At 42.6% G+C, this 22288-nt stretch overlaps 1 protein-coding gene across 8 annotated transcripts; it reads right to left on the bottom strand.

Annotated features, from left to right (window-relative positions):
* Position 1: 1 nt before the first annotated feature.
* Positions 2 to 22188, bottom strand: DDX42 (DEAD-box helicase 42). Of its 8 annotated transcripts, none has more exons than XR_012831717.1 (20): positions 22110 to 22188; positions 21113 to 21264; positions 19931 to 20167; positions 18946 to 19096; positions 18275 to 18336; positions 17210 to 17246; positions 15580 to 15729; positions 15194 to 15298; positions 14474 to 14593; positions 13202 to 13378; positions 12567 to 12695; positions 11602 to 11701; positions 10850 to 10897; positions 10206 to 10303; positions 8565 to 8841; positions 7665 to 7891; positions 6249 to 6359; positions 5360 to 5461; positions 3478 to 4694; positions 2 to 187 (listed from the first exon to the last, which is right to left on the bottom strand). XR_012831717.1 is itself a non-coding variant. In XM_075722638.1 (19 exons), the coding sequence occupies exons 3-19, from the start codon at positions 20149 to 20151 to the stop codon at positions 3930 to 3932; spliced, it is 2880 nt and encodes a 959-aa protein (XP_075578753.1). In that variant the 5' UTR covers positions 20152 to 20167; positions 21113 to 21264; positions 22110 to 22188; the 3' UTR covers positions 1948 to 3929. The 8 variants fall into 8 exon arrangements, 6 of the variants coding, with proteins under 6 accessions (XP_075578753.1, XP_075578755.1, XP_075578756.1 ...); XR_012831716.1 differs by lacking the exon at positions 2 to 187 and adding an exon at positions 1948 to 2767; XM_075722638.1 differs by lacking the exon at positions 2 to 187 and having other exon boundaries at positions 1948 to 4694.
* Positions 22189 to 22288: the final 100 nt, after the last annotated feature.

Here is a 22288-nt window from a genome sequence, read left to right as displayed (position 1 = left end):
AACAGTGTCTCTCCCACCTGGACATCCAGCTGTGCCTGGAAAGATGCTGATCCTCACACTTTGGGCTCCTTTTATGCTTGCATGGAGAGTCAGGGTAGGGGATAGGAACTGGAACAACACAGTTCCTTTTCCCTCACAGCCAGCATGCAAAGGGACCATGTGCTCTCACTCCTTCTATCTGCCTGGCCTAAAAATGAACAGCCAGTTCAAAAGCTCATTCCCTTCCACATGCAAGTGATTGATGTAAGTGATGTCTGTGCATGCAAAGCCTTGAATCATCACCAGGAAACAATCCTCCAGGCTCAGTCTTACCTCGACAGTCTGGAAGGTGACTTCAGCTCCAGCACGTATAAAGCCAATTCAGTGAGCCCATAGTCCTGAAGTCTGACTCCCCTGTTTAGCACCAATTCCTGCATTGTACAGCCCAGGGCAGGCAGAGTGAATACTGCCCACAGAGCTATTCTGCAGCTCACCCTGCCGTTACTTGCATCCTTGTGCAGCTTGCAGGTACTGTGAAGCATGCAACGCTCAGCCACAAACAGGGAGCATGAGTCCCTGGGATACAATCAGCTCAGGGAGGAAGGCCAAGCTTCATGGCCTGGGAAGGGCACAGTGAAATGCCTGGGTCCCCCAGGCTTTACAGCGTGATTGTCCGTGAACACACAGACCGCTCCATGCAAGAGCCTTGGCCCTGTAATCTTTTTGCAGGCTAAAAAGTGAATAAAGAGTCAGTCTGTACGGCTTGCTTCTGTCCTCAAACTCCATCATAGACTCAATGGTGTTACGCACAGCTATCAGTTACTGGAGGACAGCAGAGGGTCTAAAGGGCTGGAAACCCAACCACGTTCACAGCCAGCCAGGCCTGCTCTCACTGCTCGCTGTCGGGGACAAAGCAGCCCCGACTTCCCCCTGCCCACTCTGCCACACGTGCACTGCCTGGGAAAGCTCATCACCCTGATGGGAAAAGACATTCCCATGGAGCTTGCAATGCCCAGCCCAGACAGTTCAGTCAGACCTCAGGGGAGGGGGGAATTACAATGTTGTTGGGAGAAGGGGTACATATGCCAGTTAAAATTAAACAGCTGCTTGGTGGTAGCATGGAGAATTTTCTTCCTACCTGCTCTAATGAGACACATTCCCTCAAGGCAGTAATTTCACGATGAAGACAGTGACAGAGAACATGTAACTAATTCTGTGCATTCCCAGATTTTCCAGTGAAAGGCTAAGATACAAAGCGAGCCACAAGGATTAGAAAGCACTGGAGGGACAGCCAGACAGAAGGCCGGGAGGCGTGTCAGGGAAGGGAAGGGCTCTAGGATTCATATTCTTTAAAGGGTCCAGAAGATGGTGCAGAATCAGGCACATCCGCACCACCTCCCATCCAAGAAAGCAAGCGCTGTACGAGGTGGAAGAGGGCCCTCAGCACAGCTGGGTGGTGTCAGTGTTTGCCCCACTCCAGGGGACGAGAGGCAGAGGGGGTGACGGATGTGCAGGCACAGAAGCAGGAGCAGAATCCCAGGGTTACACTTTACAAACAAACCTGAGCTTCCTGTAATTGATTTGCTCAGCTGTGAGTTGTGCTCCAGTCTCTTTAGAAGAAAGCAGCACCCCCTGCCACTGTAAGGAGAGGGATTCTCTTTCGGGGTAGTTGGCATGTTGCTCACACTGCTACCTTGTTCTGTGGAGAAGGAATCAACCCTCTTATGTATCTGACATGGACCTGTGAAGTGACATTTATAGCTCTCTGTCAGCGATCGATGTTTACTCACTCAAGTCTCAAGAGGCTCCCGGTAGCTGAGAGAGGGGTGAGGAATTTCCATAATCCTATTGAACAGCAGAGGGATGCATTAAAAAGAAGGGGAGAAACCAAAGCATAAGCCACGTACAGGGCCAGTTCCCAGCGGCAGCGAGCTGAGATCCAGGAAGGGAGGGAGCAGATGGCAGCTTCAGACTATGGACCTATTTTTTAGTTTGTTTTGAAACTCAAATCTTTAATTGTGCAGAGTGATAAACTTTAAGCGTGATAAGGAAAGGGGAACTCAACAGATGCTCCTTAAACCCCCTGACACATCCGCCCTGGAAAATCCTTGTTTTAATACTAAATATGCAGAGCTCAAACCAGCGCAATGAGGTTTCTGCCTAGACCACGAGTAGACCATTCAAGCAAAAGCTATTCTTAAAAAAATCCCAGCATATTAGAGCTAGTTAGTGAGGGGTCCCGAGTAATCAAGTTGCTGTCTTAACTGAAACCAGTACATATGCAAGTCAGATCACAAGACTGTTGCCGAGTTCTCTTTCCAGCTCTACCAATGACTCCATGAAAGGCTGGGATGAGCAACATGCCCTGGGCTGTATCCTCCATTTTACAAGTGGGAAGAAAAATCTATTCCCCAGGAGGCTTTGAAGCTAAAATAGGGTTTGCATAACAGTTTTGAGGTAAAAGATACTGAGGAAAAACACAGGAAGTCTTTTATCAACTACATCCACAACTGCTGGTGAAAGAAAGGGACGCAGTCAAATCTCCAGCCAGGCAAATCTCCATCCAAATGCCAGATCAGCCAAAGGAAGAAGTGGAGAATAAAAAGCACATGCTAGATGTTTTTGTCCCAGTAATAAAACATTTACTAGAGCAAGCAAAAAGTAAATGCACAGCTGATAAAGAAAACATCACAATGTCACAAAAACCTGACAGTTTCTGATACTTCTTTCAGTAGAAACAAGACAGAGGTGGGTGCTGACATGTTTCAACAAAAGAGTTCTTCCTTACCTTTATGGTGCAAAAAAAAAAAAAAAAGTTAAAAAACAGGTAACGCACACAATGAGTTAAAAATGGTCAAGCCAGATTTTACAGTTTTAACTACATGTGTCCAATATGGGGCAGTATTTGAGCTTTTCCACTTCATCGATCGCTTTTCAGGTTCTCCCTAAAGGCTTCTGAGCAGCAGGTCCCTGAATTTCTGAACGAAGCCTCTGCATTTAGCTACGCTTCATGGGGCGCACCACCCTTCGACTGTTGTGGTGTATCTACATTTTTTTCCCTTTTTTGTTTTTAATTTGAAGAAAGCACTCAACCCTCTCATAACAGAGGGCATGTAGGCACAGCAGAGACAAGTTTGCTATGCAGGCTTCCACCAAAATGAAGGTTATTAAGAAAGAAAAAGCTCTTTAAAAGACAAAAAAATACCTGGGCAATGGGATTGGGATTGATGTACTGACCACAAACAAGCCAGGGACTCCACCCTACACTACATGTGAATTTGTGGTTAGCTGGGCTGGAGAAGGATCCCTTGAACGGCTTCATAAAAAATTAAAAAAAAAACCAAAGAGGAAAGGAAGGTCAACTTGCTTCATCCCACCTTCAGCAACGCAACTCGATACATTCTTAGTTGATGGGGAGACATGTAAGGGCCAATCTGGAGGCCAAATTATTTGGGGATAAGAGAATATGTGAAAAGAAGAGACTGGGGAAGAACTCACCATACTGAACAAACTGCTGAAAGATTAATGTTTAACAGGTGGGTCCTGAGCATCTCTAGATGGACTGGTTTTTTAAATGTGAACGCTGGTTAAGAAAAGACTGCTTTATACTTCTATGGACAACAGTTTCTTAACGTTCCAAGGACGTGAAACAACTTCTTTCTTGTCAAGAAGATCTGTTTAAATCCAGCAGAGTCACTTGAGCACTGAATGTTTAAAAGCAGAACCCAGGGAGCTTTATCAAAATTATTTCTTTTTGACTAAGCATTGCGTGTACACATCATTATAGTGAATCTGTCCGCAGATGTACCAGCCCAGACTTGCATGGGGAGTTTTCATGGTTTCCTTCTCCTCCCCCAGCTGCTCAGCAACCAGTTACCAAAACCCCCAAGAAATCCTCTGGAAAAAGACAACACTACCTGCAGAGATCCCAGGTTGTGAAACACCAGCTTTCAACTGTCCCACCGGCTCTTCTTACGTTTTGGGGGCTCTGGGACAGCAAAACCATCTGTCTTGTTGTCTCGGCTGTTGGCATCCTTCCTGTTCTCACCATTCCTGTTCTCGTTGTTCCTACCTTCATTGCTATTCCTGCTATCACCATTATTGCGATTGCCACTGCCCACATCAGCGAAGTGCCGGCTTTCACTGTGGCGATGGTTGTCGCCGTGTCGGCCCTCTCCATGGCGGTAAGCGTCACTGTGGCGACCTCCTCCTTCTCCATGGCGTTGCACATCATTGTAGCGACCACCACCCTCTCCACGGCGTGGGACCTCATTGTGGCGACTGTTCCGGTTGTCGTTGTATCGTTCTCTGACAATGCCGCCAACACTGCCGCCACCAACACCACCACTGCCACCGCCACCAACACCGCTGCTGCCACCACCACCGCCACCACCAGCAGCAGCACCAGTGCTGCTGCTGCCGCCGATGCCTTCTCGATTGTTGGTGCTGGCATTTGTGTTGTTGAAGCCCTGTACTCCGACACTCGGAAAGGTGGGAACACTACTCAAATGCCCCGTGTTGGCGAAACCTGGAACACCCTTTGCTGCTACAGCGGCTGCAATTGGGCTGTCAGGATTTGCAGCATTTTGCTGTGCTGAACTCGTCGGTACTGAGTTCAGGCTCCCAGCGCTGGTCCAGCCACTAGCACCAGCAGCGGAGCTTCCAGTCTTTTGATTATTTAAGCTTGCAGCAACAAAGTGGCTCTTATACTGGGACTGCCGGAAAGAGACAGAAAGAAAAAAAGAGAGCATGTTTGCCTCTACACTGCACCACAAAACATGCAGTCATCATGCATATACAAGCCTGTCTTGAAATCTGGGGAGCCCATAGGAAAAAGAGTTCCTATAAAAAGTCAGTCGTGGAGTGATTACATTCCTGCAGTGCTTACAAACACAGAATTAGTACTGGACATCTGCTACCAGACCACAGAAACAAGGGAACTCCTATATAGTGGGGTTAATTTTTACACTGAAGAGAAAGGGTTTCTCTGTTCCCCATTTCTTTTGATTGCAATTACACTATTGCTGCTAAGCAACCTAAATAGGATCAAGCCTAGGAGCAGAATCCAAAAGGTAAAGAGAGCAAAGAGGCAGCAGAAAACAAAAGTTTGGCAAATTAACTTTGTGCAAGCATGTTCAGTCCAGCCTGCATACTAATTCTCCCACTTTGGACTGCAATGCTGAGTGCGTGCTCCAAGTGGATGAGACATGGCCACAACTACCAAACTCAACTTCCCTGAAGTCAACAGGGTTTCTGCATTTTCAGGGGCGGGGAAAAAAAAAAAAAAAAAAAAAAGTCTTGAATCATCAGTAGTAAAATTTTTCCGTGTTACATCCTTTCCTCTTGAGTTAGAACTTGGAGTACAAGTGATCGAACCAACCTGAAAAGCTGCTTTCATTGCCGTAAGTCTGTCTCCCATTGCCCCAGTGGATGGCTTGTATGCCTCATAGTTACTCATCACACTGTTGTTGCTTCCACGGTCCTACGCAAAAAGACAAAGGACAACTGCAGAGATTTATCCAACACAGACACTTCCAATTCAACTGTTCTCTGAATCTATCTTGACCCTGCACTCAGGAAATACATCTAAAAAGGATGATGAACTTCTGGAGAGCACTGAGCAGCAGAACAGTTTGCCCCATGACCTTGAGGATGACAGAAAAGTAAAGATGCAGTAAGGTTTAATGACTCATGAGTCAATAGCATAACCGCATTTCCTAGCTCCTTACAGTACAAGCAAAAGCAAAATGCAATCAAATGGGAGATTTTCACAGAGGTCATAGCCGAGACAAAAGTGTGAACAAGACTTCAGCTGTGACTTTTGGAAAGATGCTGAACATGATGTGCTTTCAACATGTCTACAGCTAAACTCTGTCCCCATACACGTTGGCAATGAGCTATTTTCCTAGCATGGACACACCTTAGGAAGTGTTCCCAATGCTGCAAGATTTTTTGCTGCCAAGAATTAGCCTGGAAATGACTTTTCGAATAATTTATTAGCATTTATTTTGCATGGACGGTCTATTTCGGGAAGAAACTCCAAACCTTCTGGTTCACTCTGGCCCTAAAGCAGGCAGCTCTTGACAAGAGGATAACAGCACAGGACAGTTTCACTTGAGATGTTTCCGATACTAACGCTGAAAGATTGTGAGCCATGAAAACCTTTGGATGCAGAGGCCATACTCCAGTACTGAGAAGATTTTTCAAATTAAAGAGTAGTCAATACTAAGTTTAAAAGTTCCAAGAATCTGTAAATAACTTCTACTTACAGAATTTTCTGATCCCAGACCAGGACGTTCACGGTAGCCTAAGCCACCACCACCAATATTCAGCTTCTTGCCTTTTCCTCCTTTGAAACGTGACTTACGGAACCAGGGATTCTGTACAAAGGAAGGACAACTGCTTCTCAACACAGGGAATAAGAAGCTTCATAAATGCACGTAATGAGGCTCAGAAAAGAAGGATTTTGAGCATTTCAAAAGAAAAATATGCACTGTTTCCCATTCAACAATAGAGCTGTTGCAAGGGGATGGGACATGACAGACTATAGCGCTTTGAAACTAAGCTGTAGGCAGTTCGGTCATGTGGGTCTGAAGCTTTTTGTTACAAATGCTTTTTATGAAAACTAATTTTTTGTCCTGAACTTTCATCCATGTTAAAGTTTTGGGGGTTTGCATTCTAATAAACCCAGGAATAAATGCCATCTCTAATGCCATTCACTTGGGAGCTCTGCACTTGCTCATACTTGGGTTTTATGGATTTAGCCCACTGGCCCGCTAAGGAGAAATGAGGTTCTGTCACAGAAAAACTTCCTGCAAGAAGCAGTGGTCTGGAAAGGGCAGTCCAACCAGACCTCCTGTTACCAAGTTTTTAAATAATGGTTGGCTGCACCTCTTCTTATGCCCTATAGTTTCTTCAAACCTGAAGAAGCTAGTAAGCCAAGCCACTTAGCTTCTATACTGTCCTCCCAAAGGCAGCCTGTGAAGGTCTGCCTCACAATTTCTGTCCCTTCCGAAAATGCTCCCTCTGTACCTCAAAAAAAAATACTTACTTCTAGCAGCTAGCGCCCAATCTGCTTGGCAATGAAGCCGCAAGCATGCTAATCCATCTCTGAATTTGGGGATTACCAAAAAGCCTTTGCTCTCTTGCAGCTACACAGGCAGCAAAGAACTTAAAGAGCTGACGAGTACAGCGGTGCAAGTACAATTGCTTCAGCTGCCCGTCATACCTATATATAGCAACCTGCCATACAGCACTGCCAAGCAGGTATAATGATCAAGCAATAACCATCTCACAGAGTGAATGTCCCTGTAATTATTTTCTAGTTTAGCCTTCAACTAAGCTCCATTTCCCAGGTGCCTGCCACAAACGCGTATCAAAAATCTGATTGTAATGAGATACTGGAGCTGGAGTGCTCTGCTGGCATCAGCCAGATTACAGCTCCTAACTTCCTAGGCAGTGCCTGACCCCAAAATAGACTACATACTGCATTCCAAAATCTATGTCTTCATGGATTCTTTCACAGGCCATTAAAAACACTAGAAAGCCTGCTTAAAAACAGTATAGGTTGCCAAAAGGTCACTGCGAACACATGATGGTGCCAGAAACAAGTCCCTGAGCTCCTGATTTTGTGCTAATCGTGGAAGGAAACCTTCCTCTACTCAAGGAGTTTTCCTTGTTCATACCTGCATTGCTAGATCCAACAGCTCTTTGGAAACATGTTGATTAGCGCCTTCCAGATTTCTGACAAGATCACCAGCAAAGTTACTGTCTTTGGGAGTCAGCAGAGTGTAGGCGACTCCCTTCTCGCCTGCTCTGCCAGTACGACCAATTCTATGGGTGTGTGTATCTATGTCCCGAGCCACATCATAATTGATGACAGTCTTAATGGAAGGAATATCTAACCCACGAGCTGTAATAAAGAACAATATAGCGGTAAGTGCGATTATCCTAAACGAACTCAAAGCAATCCCATTCATACCAGCTTATCGCTTCACTGTGCTCCAGCATACAAAAGGAGTTTCCACAGGAACACATCCCAGTTAAGACACCCTCCATAGGCTAAAACTCTTTGTTATCTTAAATGTAGCAATATCTTCTCCAAGAATAGTGTAAGTTACACCGATCCCCAAGTTCACTGGATTGGAAATGGAAGAGATCTCCTTAAATGATTGCTATTCCAAGGAAGAGAGAGCGCTTTATTAAAGGACACTGAAATTCACTTTGTTCAGCTGAACATCTGAGTACAAAAGCTGTTCTAGAGAAGGCTTCAAGTGTGTCCATTTCTTCTTCATTTAAGCATGCATAATGTGTCAGCTGATTAACAAACAGCAATTACTTCCTTAAGAAACAGCTTATTTTCTTTCTGTATATGAAAAAATATCTGTCACACTGCAACTTAAACACCATTAGAAGACTGTAAAAATAAATCCCCTTGCTAACACCGTGTAGTTCCAGAAAACCACCTGGAACACAGTGCCCAGCAGGTGTAGAAGCCAACCTTGTTGCCTTCCACTGACATGTGTTAGCCTTTCTGCTGAGATCCACAACTTGTATGAGCTGCCGTTTCTTACAACGCCACATACCTGCCACATCAGTAGCTACCAGTATCGGGATCCCTTTTTTCTTAAATTCTGAAATTACTTTATTCCTCTCACTCTGGTCCATGTCACCATGAAGCAGCCCCAGATTATGATCCTCCTGCTTGAGGTTATTAGCCAGCTCTTCTGCATTTGCCTTCTTGGTGACAAACAGGAGAACGCTCCCAGAAGATGTGAACTCCACGAGGCGTCGAGTCAGCCAGTTCCATTTGCTAGGGCCAGAGGGGAAAATCTCCACAATTTGAGTAACATCTTCATTTGCCTAAGGGGAGAAATAAGACAAGCAATAACGCAGGATAGAAAGGACAGTACGGCAAACACACACAGATGGCAGAATAAAACCAGGAATTTAAAAAGTGTGAGAATAAAAAGTGGAGAAGCAGGGGACCAAAATTCTCCTTTAAAAGAGGTTTCAGCTCTTGTCTAACTGCTGACCACTTCATTTTCACAGTGCAGAAAAGGCAGGGATTAAATGAGCTACTCTCTCCTAAACCTGAGAGAGGCACAGTGCAGTCTTTGACATGATGCAGTTTATCACCGTACTGATCTAAAGACAGGTACTTGCAATTTAGATGCTCTTGTCACAGATGCTATTAACATCTAAAATAGACTGTGCAAGAGCAGGGTCTGAGATGGAGAGGATGTTCATCAGTAAAAGTTATTCATATGCAGATCAGAGAAAGTACCCCTGTGAGCTGTGACGTGTCCTCGGAGTCAGGAAGAGCAGAGGTATAAACAGACTCCCTATACACTCCGTATTGCAAGTAATAAAAGTGCAGTGGAGCACACAGCACTATCTGGAAGTTTCTCCAAAAGATTTAGTTTTTACACATTTAAATATTAATGATTTCAAGGATGATGCTGTCATAATAGAGTGGTAATTTAGATCAAAGAAAAGAAACCATGTGATTGAGCTAGGAAAGCTGCTTCTTTTCTTAAGCAATGTTTAGGAAAAACATTTTTCCACAAAGAATGGCCTTCGGGTAGCCATTGATTTTTTGTTATAAAGGGATACCTCACATTTGTGATTGAAAAAAAATAAAAAAATGCAGAGAACTGGTTAAAAGAAGAATATACTGAAGGCATCTTGTGCAACTTCTCAACAGTTTTCATATATTATAAGCAAAGTCTCTTCACAGCAAGTGTAATCTGCCCACTTCATTGCCTTATTACCAAATCCCTAGTCTGCTAATAGTTCAGCTGCTGCTGTCAAGGAAGTATAGAATCAACATTCCCACATAAACCAGCTGAAAGACATTACAGTCTACGTCTCAAATCCTTCATTGCAAAACCTGTATTTTATTTATAGTTTTGAGACAAAACAAAAGGACATACCCATTGATTCAGCCTAATTAAAAAAAAAAAAAAAACCAATCACTACATTAATGTTGTTTCACTCCTTGATGAAACCTCCCATCGCTACAAGAACAATATTCGCTGGCAGAAAGAAAGCTCAATCAAATTAAAAAAAAAACAAAACAAAACCAAAACCTTACTATTTTTTGTTAAGCACAAAGTATTTACTCTTAAATATAAATGGTAACTACTGCAGTTTAACATAAATTTCAGACAACAGAAACAGAATGGTTCATTTCTCCGACTGTCTCAGAAGTAATGTGGAATTACCTCTCCAATGTCTCCCTGCACAACTCGAATTGGGTCGATCAGAATATCTCGAGCCAACTTCTCAATCTTCTTACGGAAAGTGGCACTGAACAAGAGGGCTAAAAGAAAAATGGTATTTGAACTCCTTGAAAAATACATTTTCTTTAACACTGCACAGATCTTGTGAATGAGGACCTGTGCAACTGTACTAGATGTCAGTGATCTGAAGCTACAGTGTTTTACCAGTTCTAATGAAAAGTATCAATCACACTCTTAGAATACCTCAAAGTGGAAACACATTTCATGGCATCTGAAACAAGATGTGGATAGTAACTGGCACCGCTGTGAACGTTCCTTCATGGCAGCTTAGAACACAGGATCAAAAAGCATACTAATATTAATTCAGCTAATCATCTTTTCCCTGAGTAAGGTCTGTGGAGGGATTACAGACTGATGAACAAGTATGGGTATTTAACCACACTCACAAGTGCTCCCTTCCAGCAGCCCACACTGAGAATTAAAACCAGCGGACTCTCACGGAAGTCTCACTGTGTGGCTGCGTCAAGAACAGGAAATCCAAGCTCCGTTCCAAATTCTTAACTGGTAGCCCACCATATAGCCTTCTTCACTCTCCAGAGTTTAGTTTGAAACATGCTTATACTTACTCTGTCTGTCAGGACGTACGTGGCTTGCAATTGATCTGACCTGATATTCTGGAACGGAGAGGGAAAGTGTTCTAATCAACATTGTACACCCATTATTTAGTAGAATAACTCAAAATGCAACTTCATTGCTTTATTTAACCAATAACCATAGAATGAATGAGTGCCTCTCACTCAATACTTAATGTTATACTGTGACTTCCAGGTGCTTTTTGCTGCACAATGGAAGTGCATTTGCTGTACGAAGAAACTTTTGGAAGTTCCTTCAGCAAAATGTTCCACAAACAAAGATCCTAGCTGAGTCTGTGCATACGCTGTACGTCTTACAAGTGTCTCCCTCCGTTTGCAGTATTATAGTACTGTCAAATCTTTGCTGCGTCCCATGATGCTTGAGCACATATTCAAAATCATCCAGATCTGAATGACCAAACCTCTTCCAATAAAGTAGAAAGTTCTTTTAACACCACTAGTTTGTACACACAGAACCAAAGCAACAGAAGTTCTGAGCTTCTTTGCCCAGAAGTTATTCAGCAACTCCAAGATAAAAATCAGGGTTTTTGGACTTCAACATCAGCAGTACTTCGCTGAACTCTTTATAGCAACAGATATTAGACCTTGAAATACAACTTTTGTCTATAAATTATTTTCTTAATGTATTTTCAAGTATATGAAGCTACAGGGGTTATAAACAGTCCTACTAAGCTGGGAACTAGTCACCACTGTTTTCCAAACAGTGATCTTTGTTCATTACATACCAAAACCCATATCAAACATTCTGTCAGCTTCGTCAAACACAAGGTAAGTGACTCTCTGAAGGTTTGTGGCTTTCTTTTTCACATGATCAATTAAACGACCCTATTAAAAAAAAAAAAAACACAACAAGTTTTAAAAACATGTTTTAAAAAATGTTAATATACGCAATCTTCAAGCACTTAACTGCTTTTTATCCTCACCTACCAGAGACAGAACAGAAAATACCTCAAGGCTTCACTCTGGAAGTAAGTGTCAGTATTCAAGTCACAGAAACAGATTCCTAAAACTCTCATCAACTATACCCGACAAGCTGAATTTTAGGACTGGATTTTCAAGATTGACAGTGCTGAGATCCTAAAATTCCCTTGTCTTCATTACAATTAAATTTTAATTGTGAGCTGGCTATTTAATCTTATAATATTTCATGCAGGAGTTCTTTGTTTTCTTGCCTAGTACCCCAATAAATAGCCACAATAAACCTTCCTCCAACCAGTTTTGCCCAAGTTCGTAACTACTTTTTGCAATAAGCAAAGTCAGCTGACAGCGGTGCTCATTTAAACCACTGGTTCAGCATCAACATCCATTCTGATTCAATGTTTCAACCCTTCAGTATTACTGCCACAGGCTCTACACCGATTCAGTAAGATGGCACGCAAGTTCACGACATTCTGGGAATTTTCTTCACGAAGTTAAGGCTCAGCAATCAGAAGCTGGTATTGCACACAACTGACACTGATTCAAGCAGATCTTGCTTGCTACTCTGTCTTCTATTGGAAATCACATCGAATCTCTTTCAATTTCTCTTGGGACACAAATAATCCCAGCATGATTTCCTCTCCACATCTGATAACCTGTGAAGAACCTAGATTTCAGTGATCAGAGAACAAATTCTGCATCACCAATGGCATTAAAAATCTGTCTCAGCTTCAGTTAAGCAACAAAAATTGTACTGCATACAGGTACTTACTGGTGTGCAGACAACTATCTCTGCCCCCTCCTGGAGGGCTTTGGCTTGCTCCCACATGCTTCCTCCTCCATACACAGCTACAGAGCGCAGATTATACGCCTTACCAAAGCGCTTGCATTCAGAATGGATCTGAGAATTTTAAACAAAGCACATCACAGCTCATGTTAGACAGATCTGAGAAAATATACCTACCTTGGAAATACAGTCCAGCTCCCAAAATCCACTTTTCAGCTAATAACTTAATGAAATTATTCAGAAATCCTCAGGGCTGAATACTTCAATACTTGTGGATAATTTCCAATAATTTGAGAAACCTGTTTAGGCATCCAACCATAATTTAACCTGCAGGCTCTATTCTTTTACACATACAATTTGTGGCAATACATCCACAGTATTCTTAATACTTAGAAATAATATGGGAGCACTGTGCAAAAATTTACAATTTCAGATTTGTCATGATCCTTCAACAAAAAGAGGTGTAAGAGAGAATTGTGAACTTAAATTAGAGACATGCTACTAATGCACAGAGTAGTTTTTTCAACTAGTTTACTGAGGTTCTTTGATATTTCTGCCCAGAATTTTGTCATCTTCTGTAAGAACACTATAGGGCACATATATGCTTACTATACACCTACCTGTTGGCAAAGCTCTCTGGTTGGGCATACAATCACTGCAATGGGACCATCCCCTGGTTCAAGCTCCTTTTGATCCATGATGTGAATCAACATTGGCCAGATGAAGGCTGCTGTTTTTCCACTTCCAGTCTTAGCTATCCCAATCATATCTCTGCCACTTAGTGCAACTGGAACACCCTAAAAATAAGGAGATTCTAAACCCATATTATGCCTACCTTAGCATACTCTTGTGCTAGATATAACATGAAAACTCGAATAACAAGAGAAAAGCACATTACAGAGGACTCATATCAACCTACATCAATGCTTACACAGTTTTATTGCCAAGTTCAGATCTGAATTGGTTTGTTTTAAGGGCTGGAAGCAATTATCATGTTATGACTGTTGGCGTCCTATATAAAATAAATGTTTGGGCACAGTACAACGTCCCAAGGATATATTTACATGCCCACAAATGCATCTTGTCCAGCTGTAAGAACGCTAAAAACAAATTCTATAAGCCTATTCTTTCTGTAAGCATTGTGAGTGCTAAAGTCCTCAGTTCATCCCTGCTGTTACTATAAGGACCTCTCAACCACAGGTTTTTACAAATACTATGGACTAAGGTCCTAATACACATCCCTTGGACACAGCACCATGTAGTTTTTTATACTTCAAGAAAAGCATCTGAAGTGGTGTGGTTATAATCGCATTAATGATAACCATAATTACTTACGGCAATCAATCTACATATGCAATAGAATCCCTTTTGCATGCATGGCTCTCCAAGGAATGACCAGTTAAATGGTCCAGTTCATAGGGCATTTATTCTAACTGCCAAAAGAAACTAAAAAAATGCCTTGTTGCATACCTCTTCTAGTTACAAGACATTCAAATATAAGCTGTTTAAAGGAATAAGGTTGTCAACGTATGGCTCTTTACTCAGCTACTGGTATGGTTATTTTTAACACAACTTCTAAAAAAAATACATTAAAAATCTTTCATACATTTCTATAAGCAAGAGATGCCACTTGCATGTTCTTCAGTCTTCACCGAGACACAAATGAAGAAAAGAATATGGATATATTTACAGTGGTCATTTAACAAGAAAAAACATGGGTAAACTTCTATATAAAAAATATCAAAGCCATTTTCCTGGAAAAATACAAATTATTCTTCTCCGTGACAGCTCTATATAGGAAACTAGAACTGCATACATCCTCAGATGCACTAGGGACCTTCACATGTGTTCTATTGATTCGGTTTAGATATTAGAGAAGCAAAAACACTCACCTGACATTGTATAGGGGTGGGCTGAGTATACTCAGATTTCCTAATTTGATGCATAAGTTGCTCATCAAACCCAAAATGAGCAAAACTACTGCCAGGCCTCGGAGGAGCAGCACCGGAGACCTTAGAAGTAGAAACATATCTTTGTTTGTGAACAGCGAGAGAAAAACAAAGAGCAATCTGTACAAAAATGAAAGAAAGTGTCTCTCTACCTCTGAAAACAGCTTTTTATTTTTTTAATAGACCTAAGTTTAACTAGGTGCAAATTCCAGACGTGTTGTGTAAACAGGACTTTCCGGTATAAAAATTTAGATAAACTGTCAATCAACATAAGCTACTAAGCATCACATCTACCTCCCTGTATAACTGGTCTCCTTCCCCAAATAATCCCCTTCATAAAAAGGCACCACACTACCATGTCACGAATAGCAAAGAAATAATTCTTGCATATAGTATTTCCAGTTTCAATTCCTAGTTCTTTAGTCCAAGTGCAACCACGCAACTGGCAATCTTGGGTGCCCACTTTGACAAGTCCAGAGAAGACTTTCAAGAACTGCTGAGGAAAACCAAGCTCCCTTAAATTAAAGTCACTGAAGGTATCTGAGAGGCCTGGTATTCAAAAGCTGGAGTTTCCTGTGAAAATCTTCATTAAAACTGCTAAGACAGTCAAAAAAAACCCATGAGTAAGAAGATCCTAGGAGGATAGTTTTGTGACCAGCTTACCCGGAGATTTAGCTTATGACGTAACTCCACCACTTGCTGCGGGGTGAGACTGGTGATCTCCTCATGCTCATCATAGAAATTTTTCTCAAACGGTGGATATTCGATCTGCAAGGGTAATTACTCGGTTAGTCCAGGACTCAAGATTTTCTCTCTGTACACTTAGTTTTGGAGGGGAAGGGTCCTTTTAAGAAAAAGTTCTTAATTATTTGCAAGAACATTAGTTTAATATGAAGTCATTTGAAGCATCTTTAGTATCTCAAGTGGCACAGCACTGAAATATTACCTGCCAACACTGATGTACGGGGACAGAACCATATTTCAATCTTCTTCTTAACACCTGCTTTCTAGAATGCCTCAGACAGAACAGAATGGAATAAACTTCCTACCTCTGAATGGTCAATAGGTGGAAGAGGATCAATGATTTTTTTGGATGGTACAATTGGATTCCCATCACTATCATACTCCAGATTATCCTCTTCCTCTTCTTGGACCACACCAGCAGTGGGGTTTTCAGCCATGTAGCGAAAATAAGCTTCCTGCAGCAAAACATATCAGTAAAATCACATACAATAGGATGCAAAAATACTACTACATTTGTTTAAATTGTGTATATGCTAGATGGCTGTTTGCTTTCATACCCATCGTTCAAGGCGGGGGGGGGGGGGGGGGGGGGGGAAGGAGGGGGCGGCGGAAATCACTAGAACTGGTTCTTCTAATAAATACCAACAGTTATGTCCAGAAGAAGGACAGTAAGTACAAATGAAGAAAATAACTATAGTGTCAGTTAGACCACAAAATGCTTTTAAAAAACTAACTTCTTCTCTTACACGTCTGCTTAACAACTCCTTCTACCAAGACTTGTTATAGAAGAATCTATGAATCACGTGAACAAAGTACAAACACTGCAGGTTATTAAACAAAGAACACAACGTTACTAAGCAGATGATGTTTACATTTTTTTTAAACACACTACGCCAAAGATAGTTTCTCCGCTTCCCCGAACTAGACTCTAAGAAATGAAAATATATCTATTTTTCATTGTGAGAGTCAACAGCAAACGGGAAAGAAACTATTTCACAGAGACCTTCAACGCAAGCCCAAGTTAGAAGTCACCTGCCATTCTTACAGCTCACAAATATGTACGTATCTTACAGAATCTCACTGGCACACCAAGGCATTCTCATGGAGAAAACACCAGTCTCACTTGACTTTCAGGCAAATATCTAAGATCAGATTTTTAAAGCAAGGTTCATGTACAAAGAAATGTATATAGTCATCTGGCTTTTCCATTTGCATGGCAAATTATCACATAGATAATGCATATAATACACTCGAACAACAGCTGTCTACCAGTGTAAGTCACCTTTGCTCAAACTTTAGCACAGCTACACTCACCAAACTGGAAACAAAGGCCTAGAGGCCAGACAACCCTTCCATGCTCTGCATTACTGCGAGTTACACAATAGTTATTAATTGCAACTTAGTAGTAAGGTACATTTTGAAATGAAGTCTTTCCACTTTGTTTATTGTTTCTGTTATGGTGGTGCTTATAATCCTCAATCAGAACTGAAGCTCCTCCAAAAATAAAGAGCAAAAAGCCTGATTCTTGCCCTTAACAGACATGAAATTTCACTGCAAATAGCATCCACAGTTTAACAGCCTCTCACTGGTGCTCCATGTTAGTTGATTCTGCTAATTTCAAATTTTATGAGACCCTCAAATACTGAAAAACCTATACAGGAAGTTGAAATTCAAATTGACTGAAAAAAATCTTCTTAAACAGAGTGAAAAAGAAGGGAATTGTCTCCTAATATTCTTCCTTTTTTTAGTGAAACACCTAGAAGGGTAGAGGCAGCAGGGTAACCACTTCGGCTTCCTGCTGATTGTCCGGATACTGCACGTAATACTGGAGTATTGTTTGTACCTAGTAGTTATAGATTTAGGGAGGGAAGGTAAAAAAAAGAAAAAACAAACAAACAAAAAACAAGAAAATAGAAAGACTGCATAGGAACTCACTTGGTCATCTTCCTCTTCAATGTCATCTCGAATACCCCTGGAAAAACAAGCGGAGAAAAAAAACTTCCCTGCAAGTGTTCCACATACTCGGCTCCATACTTTCATTTGATTAGTGCTGAGCTCCATATTTCGTGGAAGACACAACACTAACAACTCAGTAACGTTTATAATCCCAACCCATGGAGCTTTCATATTTGGTGACAACCATAAGAGTGACCCTGCAAAAGTCTCATTAATTAATGAGACTGAAAGATTAGGACTCCGTCTTCCCAGTAGAAGCCACATCAAAGATCATCCTGGTCTAAGCTCTCGATGCTACAGAAGTCCCATAACTGAAGAGGAATATGAGCCAGGAAGTGCAAATCCAGTTCAGAACTTCCCCAGGTGGTGATTTGGATCTGGTGTTCTGTTTCAGGACCACGTATAATCTGATCAACCCCATGCAATGCAAATTCTACCAATGTATCTGACGTTTGTACCAAGAATCAACAGCATAATTATTTTCCTTGGTCAAAACAGATAGATAAGCTGCAAAAATGTAAATGGTTTTTAAACTCCAAATTTAGTATCCCAATAGTCACGTGCTACCTAATATATCAGCTTTATAGGGAATGTCTTAAAACCTAGTTCAAGTTTGGAAGAATCTCCAGTACTACAGGTACAGCAGCACTGAGTTATTTTGCTCACATAAATGCAATTTTAAACCAAACCATCCTCATGACTGCAAGGATGGGGAAAGACGAAAAACATTTCAGGCTGATCTGGAAGGTGGCAGTAGTACAATGTGCTGCCCCAATCTGTGTGGCCTAGAAAGGCTTCCCACATGAGATAACTCTCAGTGTTGTTACATTTTACCGTAGGATCCCGCCATGGATTCTTCCCTCCTATTATTCAATTTTCATTGCACAGAACTTTACCCATGGGGGATATCATGTGCTAGTTAATGCTGTTTACTAGGTATATATTATAGTGTCTACAGAAAATCATCATCAACAGAATGCACTGGAATTCTCTTAGCACCATACAAGACACAGGCACGCATGGGAATTATAAAAGGCAACTTACTTAACATTCTTTTTTTCTTTGTCTTTATCTTCAAGTCTCTTCATGTCTCGAGCAGCTTGATCCTAACAGGTCACAAAATTACAACATTAAAAAAACCAAGACAATAAAACATGGAAGGGAAAAATGTTCCTACATAACTAGACCATCATGCCACAGAAACAATAGTTTTTGGACTAAACTTTCTCTTGTTCCATATCCTATTATGCTAAATAAATTCTCTTACTAATACCTTTGAAATTTATATACTGCCATTTTGCTGCAATGTTGAAAAAATACATTCTCCGCATTCCTCCTGAAAACACTGTGATGGAATCCAGCTAGTAACGGAACTGTAGTTAAGGAACAGCTCACGATAAATACAAATCATTTCAATTCAGGTAGTGAAAAATGCACAAAACCTTAACTTCATATTCAGAGACACACAAAGCTCTTTGTTGTATTGCCTTGACGTGCTCAAAACAGTTAAATAGTTAAGCTATTGTAAAACATATCCACCCTCTCCCTATCTAATCCACCTTTGAATTCTAATTAACGCAGCATCTTGCATAAAAACCAAAAGGTAAGTAACATTCTGAATACAGCTGCCAAAGCCATGAGTGACATTTGCTGCTCCTGACTGGAGAGAAGTACGGCCACAGAAATTAATAAACATTTCACGAGCCGGGTCTTGCCTCCACTTCAGCCATGAATGCTTCCAGAGGATCATCATCGCTGTCAGAGTCTGCTGATTTGGAATGAAACTGCTGGCGAGTGGGGGAATTCTCTGCAGGAATGTATGGCAATTCGACATTGCTGGAATCTTCCTCTTCGTCCTCAAAGTACCTGAAAATAAATGAACAGCGGGCCAGTCAGCATACAGTCTACAGCAGCATACTTTCTTTCATGGTTTCTGAGTCAAGTTTCCCACGCAGAGATGGATAATAAGTCAGTATGTACACAGGAGAAAGATGCTGAGATTTATTTATTTGCAATTATTCATGTTGTAAGCTAAAAGTGGTGGTAGGACAAATAGACGTTCTGAAATTCATCTTCTTGAGTGGCTCTCCCAGGCTGGTGAATATAGGATGCTTTTCTGACCTCCCTCCTATTCAACACGTTTATGCAGCTAATAGAAGGATTAGTAAAGAAATGTGGAACTGAATGTTTCCCTGTGCAAAAGACTCCCAAATATATCCTGCTTGGCTCCAATTCTGAACACACCGGAGCGTGAATAAGATTGAGCTGACTGAGGCTCAGCTGAGGTATGTTCTTAGGGAGGGGAAAGCTAGAGGAGGAGAGCTCTCCATGGGCTACTGTAGTATCTCACAGTCTTTTAAATATATTTAAAGGCAAGGATGTGTTGTTATTCTCATTTTACAGATGACGGGCTGACATTCAGAGAAAGGGTAAATAATCGGCCCAGGGTGACACCAAAAGTCTGCTGCAGAGCAGGGATGGGAGTTCCTGCAGGTGACTAGCTCAGTTTTTCTTGATACTATTGCCGTAAAGCTACCGGGGTTCTGTTACAGCAGAATGCAGTGTTAGGGTATTTATCCTTGATCAGGCTTTTTTAAATAACTAAGCCTCATAAATGTCACAGATATTTGCCCTGACCTTGGAAACTTTTAAAACACTAAAATCTAGAGCTAGATAAACACAAGAAATAACCCTACTTACGCATTCTCTTCGTCAAAATTTGCTCGCTTTGACCCAATTTTGTAGAAAGAAGGCAGCTGAGGAGGTCCTGATTTTGCAAATGCAGCAGAAGAACCGGCTGTTCCAAAAGCACTATGAGACTGTTGAGAGAGCTTAGGCTCCTCTTTCTTTCCAGGTGTTATGGCAAATCCACCAAAACCAAAGCCTCTCTTAGTACCAGGTCCACCTTTATTCCAATTCATGATGTCCTCAATATATCTGTTAAAATCAGAAAAGACAAATCAATGCCCTTTCTGCTTTAGGCAGTTATATATAATTGTCACAATTTTTCTTGTACACGGATTACTTCAGTCACGATAGAGACTTGTGGAAATGTGACTGATAGGAGTTTGATCTGTTTCTCAAAAAGGATTGTGCTTTGTTCGTGCTTTGTTCTTTTCTGGTAAGTATGAATGTATACACAATTCCAAAAAAGAATAAAACAAAGAGGTTGTCTTCCAACACAGATCATGTCCCTCAATAACTACTTAAGCATATTTAAGCTGTTGCCTGTCTTGTCTGTTTTGCAACCTAAGACAAACCAACCCAAGGCCAGAACTTTGAACATCGGGAGGAACAAGAGATGAAAAGTTAACTCGGTACATAGTTTGCATGTCCATACAGTCCCATCCTTGAGTGTTTCATGGCTTTGTAAATACCACACTACTGCAATCCAGACATCTCTAGAAAAGCGGGCCCAAAGTAGCACACTGCTCCGTTATGAGACAAGGCACACTTCTGCCAAAAAGTCAACTCCCTCTTCCTCTTAAGAAAGCATCTTTAGCCATACATATGTTCTCTAACCTAAATTTTTCAAACCACATTTTAAATACTCCACATAACATGCCTGCCCAGAACTCAGTTTTCTAAGTTAGATGAAGATTGAACTGATATACTAAGACGTACACTTTCCATTCTAAGTAATTTAATTATTTCACCTGTATGGTCAAGTAAGTCACACCTTTAAGGCAGCCAAAAAGAGTATGACACCCACTGCTTTCAAGAGCATTAAAATTAGATGGCCCAAAGGCTACAAGTCTTATTAAACAAATGCTCACATTCAGTGAGAACCCTCCAATGAGATCAGAATTTGCTGGCAAGAGAAGCAACTTCAAAATAATCTGAGAGCAAATACTCCTACTGCTCCCTGTGCAGAACATTTACCAGCTTGGAACTTGCTCAATAAATCTCAAGTCTAGACCAGAGCTCCTTAGGAGACTTTGGGGAAAACCTCTGCTGTTCAGTTCTCCATGGTAGCAGCTGACCCCGGTGTCCTGTTCTCCCACTTGCACTGACACACCTTGCAACTTTCACACCTGCAGATGTGTGGCAGATAAGAGATCAAAATGTACAACAAACGGATGAAAGATGTAACTTTGCACTTCTGCTGCTGACAGCAGGTAATCTTTTAAAATATCACATCTGATTTTAAGGATTATTCCTCACTGTACTTACCAACTTTCTTTTTCCTCCCACCACCCCAGAAAATAAAAGCAATTATTCTTTTATTCTGTCATACGGCTGCAAACGTACAAAATTTGTCCTGTTTGACCACGGAGCCCACTAGTGAGCAAACACCGAGAGGGTTCCTACAGGACAGCGATGAAACGCAGCGTGAAACCACAGGCTAACTGTCGAGACTCTGCTTCCCTACGAATGCCATTCAGAGAGAGCAAACGCGAAGGCACGGACCCTTTCTACGGATCCCCTGGACCCGAGGGTAACGCAGCAATATGTCTTAGCTGCTCCCGTTTCTGGCGGTTGTTGACGAGTGGAGGGACCCCCCGCCCACCGAGATCGCCCTTCCCTGGGCACAGCAGGAAAGAAGACAGGCGGCCCCTCTTCGGCTCCGCGGAGAGCCCCCCTACCCCGGGGAGGCGCAGCGGAGGGAGCCGCAGCCCGCCCTCACCGCGGCGCGCTCTCCCGGCGCACCGGGCCCTGCGCGGGGCCGGCAGCGGGGACTCTCACAGCCCTTCCCGCCGCGGGGCCCCGGCACGGGGGCGGGCCCTTTGTGCGGGCCAGGCCGAGGCTGCCCAAGCCCACACTAGGCCGCGGTCCCGCCAGCTCCCGCCCGCCGGGGGCGCCGCTGGCCGGCGGGGGAGGAGCCGCCGCGCCGGCCCGCCCCGCCCCACCCGGCCCGGCCCCGCGCCCCCTCACTCACCCTTCGGGCACCGCAGCCGCTGGCCGCCGCTTCCCCGGTTACCGGGGCGGGGGGTGGAGACGCGACGTACCTACGCACCAACGCGCCTACGTACGTGACACGCTGAGGTAGCGCGCCCCGCGGAGCATGCGCGCTAGCGGCGGTTGAAGCCGCGGGAGGAGGGCGGTGGAACCGGGCAA

The sequence above is a fragment of the Pelecanus crispus genome, chromosome 18 (genome assembly GCF_030463565.1).
Source record: "Pelecanus crispus isolate bPelCri1 chromosome 18, bPelCri1.pri, whole genome shotgun sequence".
NCBI lineage: Eukaryota > Metazoa > Chordata > Aves > Pelecaniformes > Pelecanidae > Pelecanus > Pelecanus crispus.
Note: the sequence above shows the minus strand (reverse complement) of the source record. Positions and strands in the feature narration are given on the sequence as shown.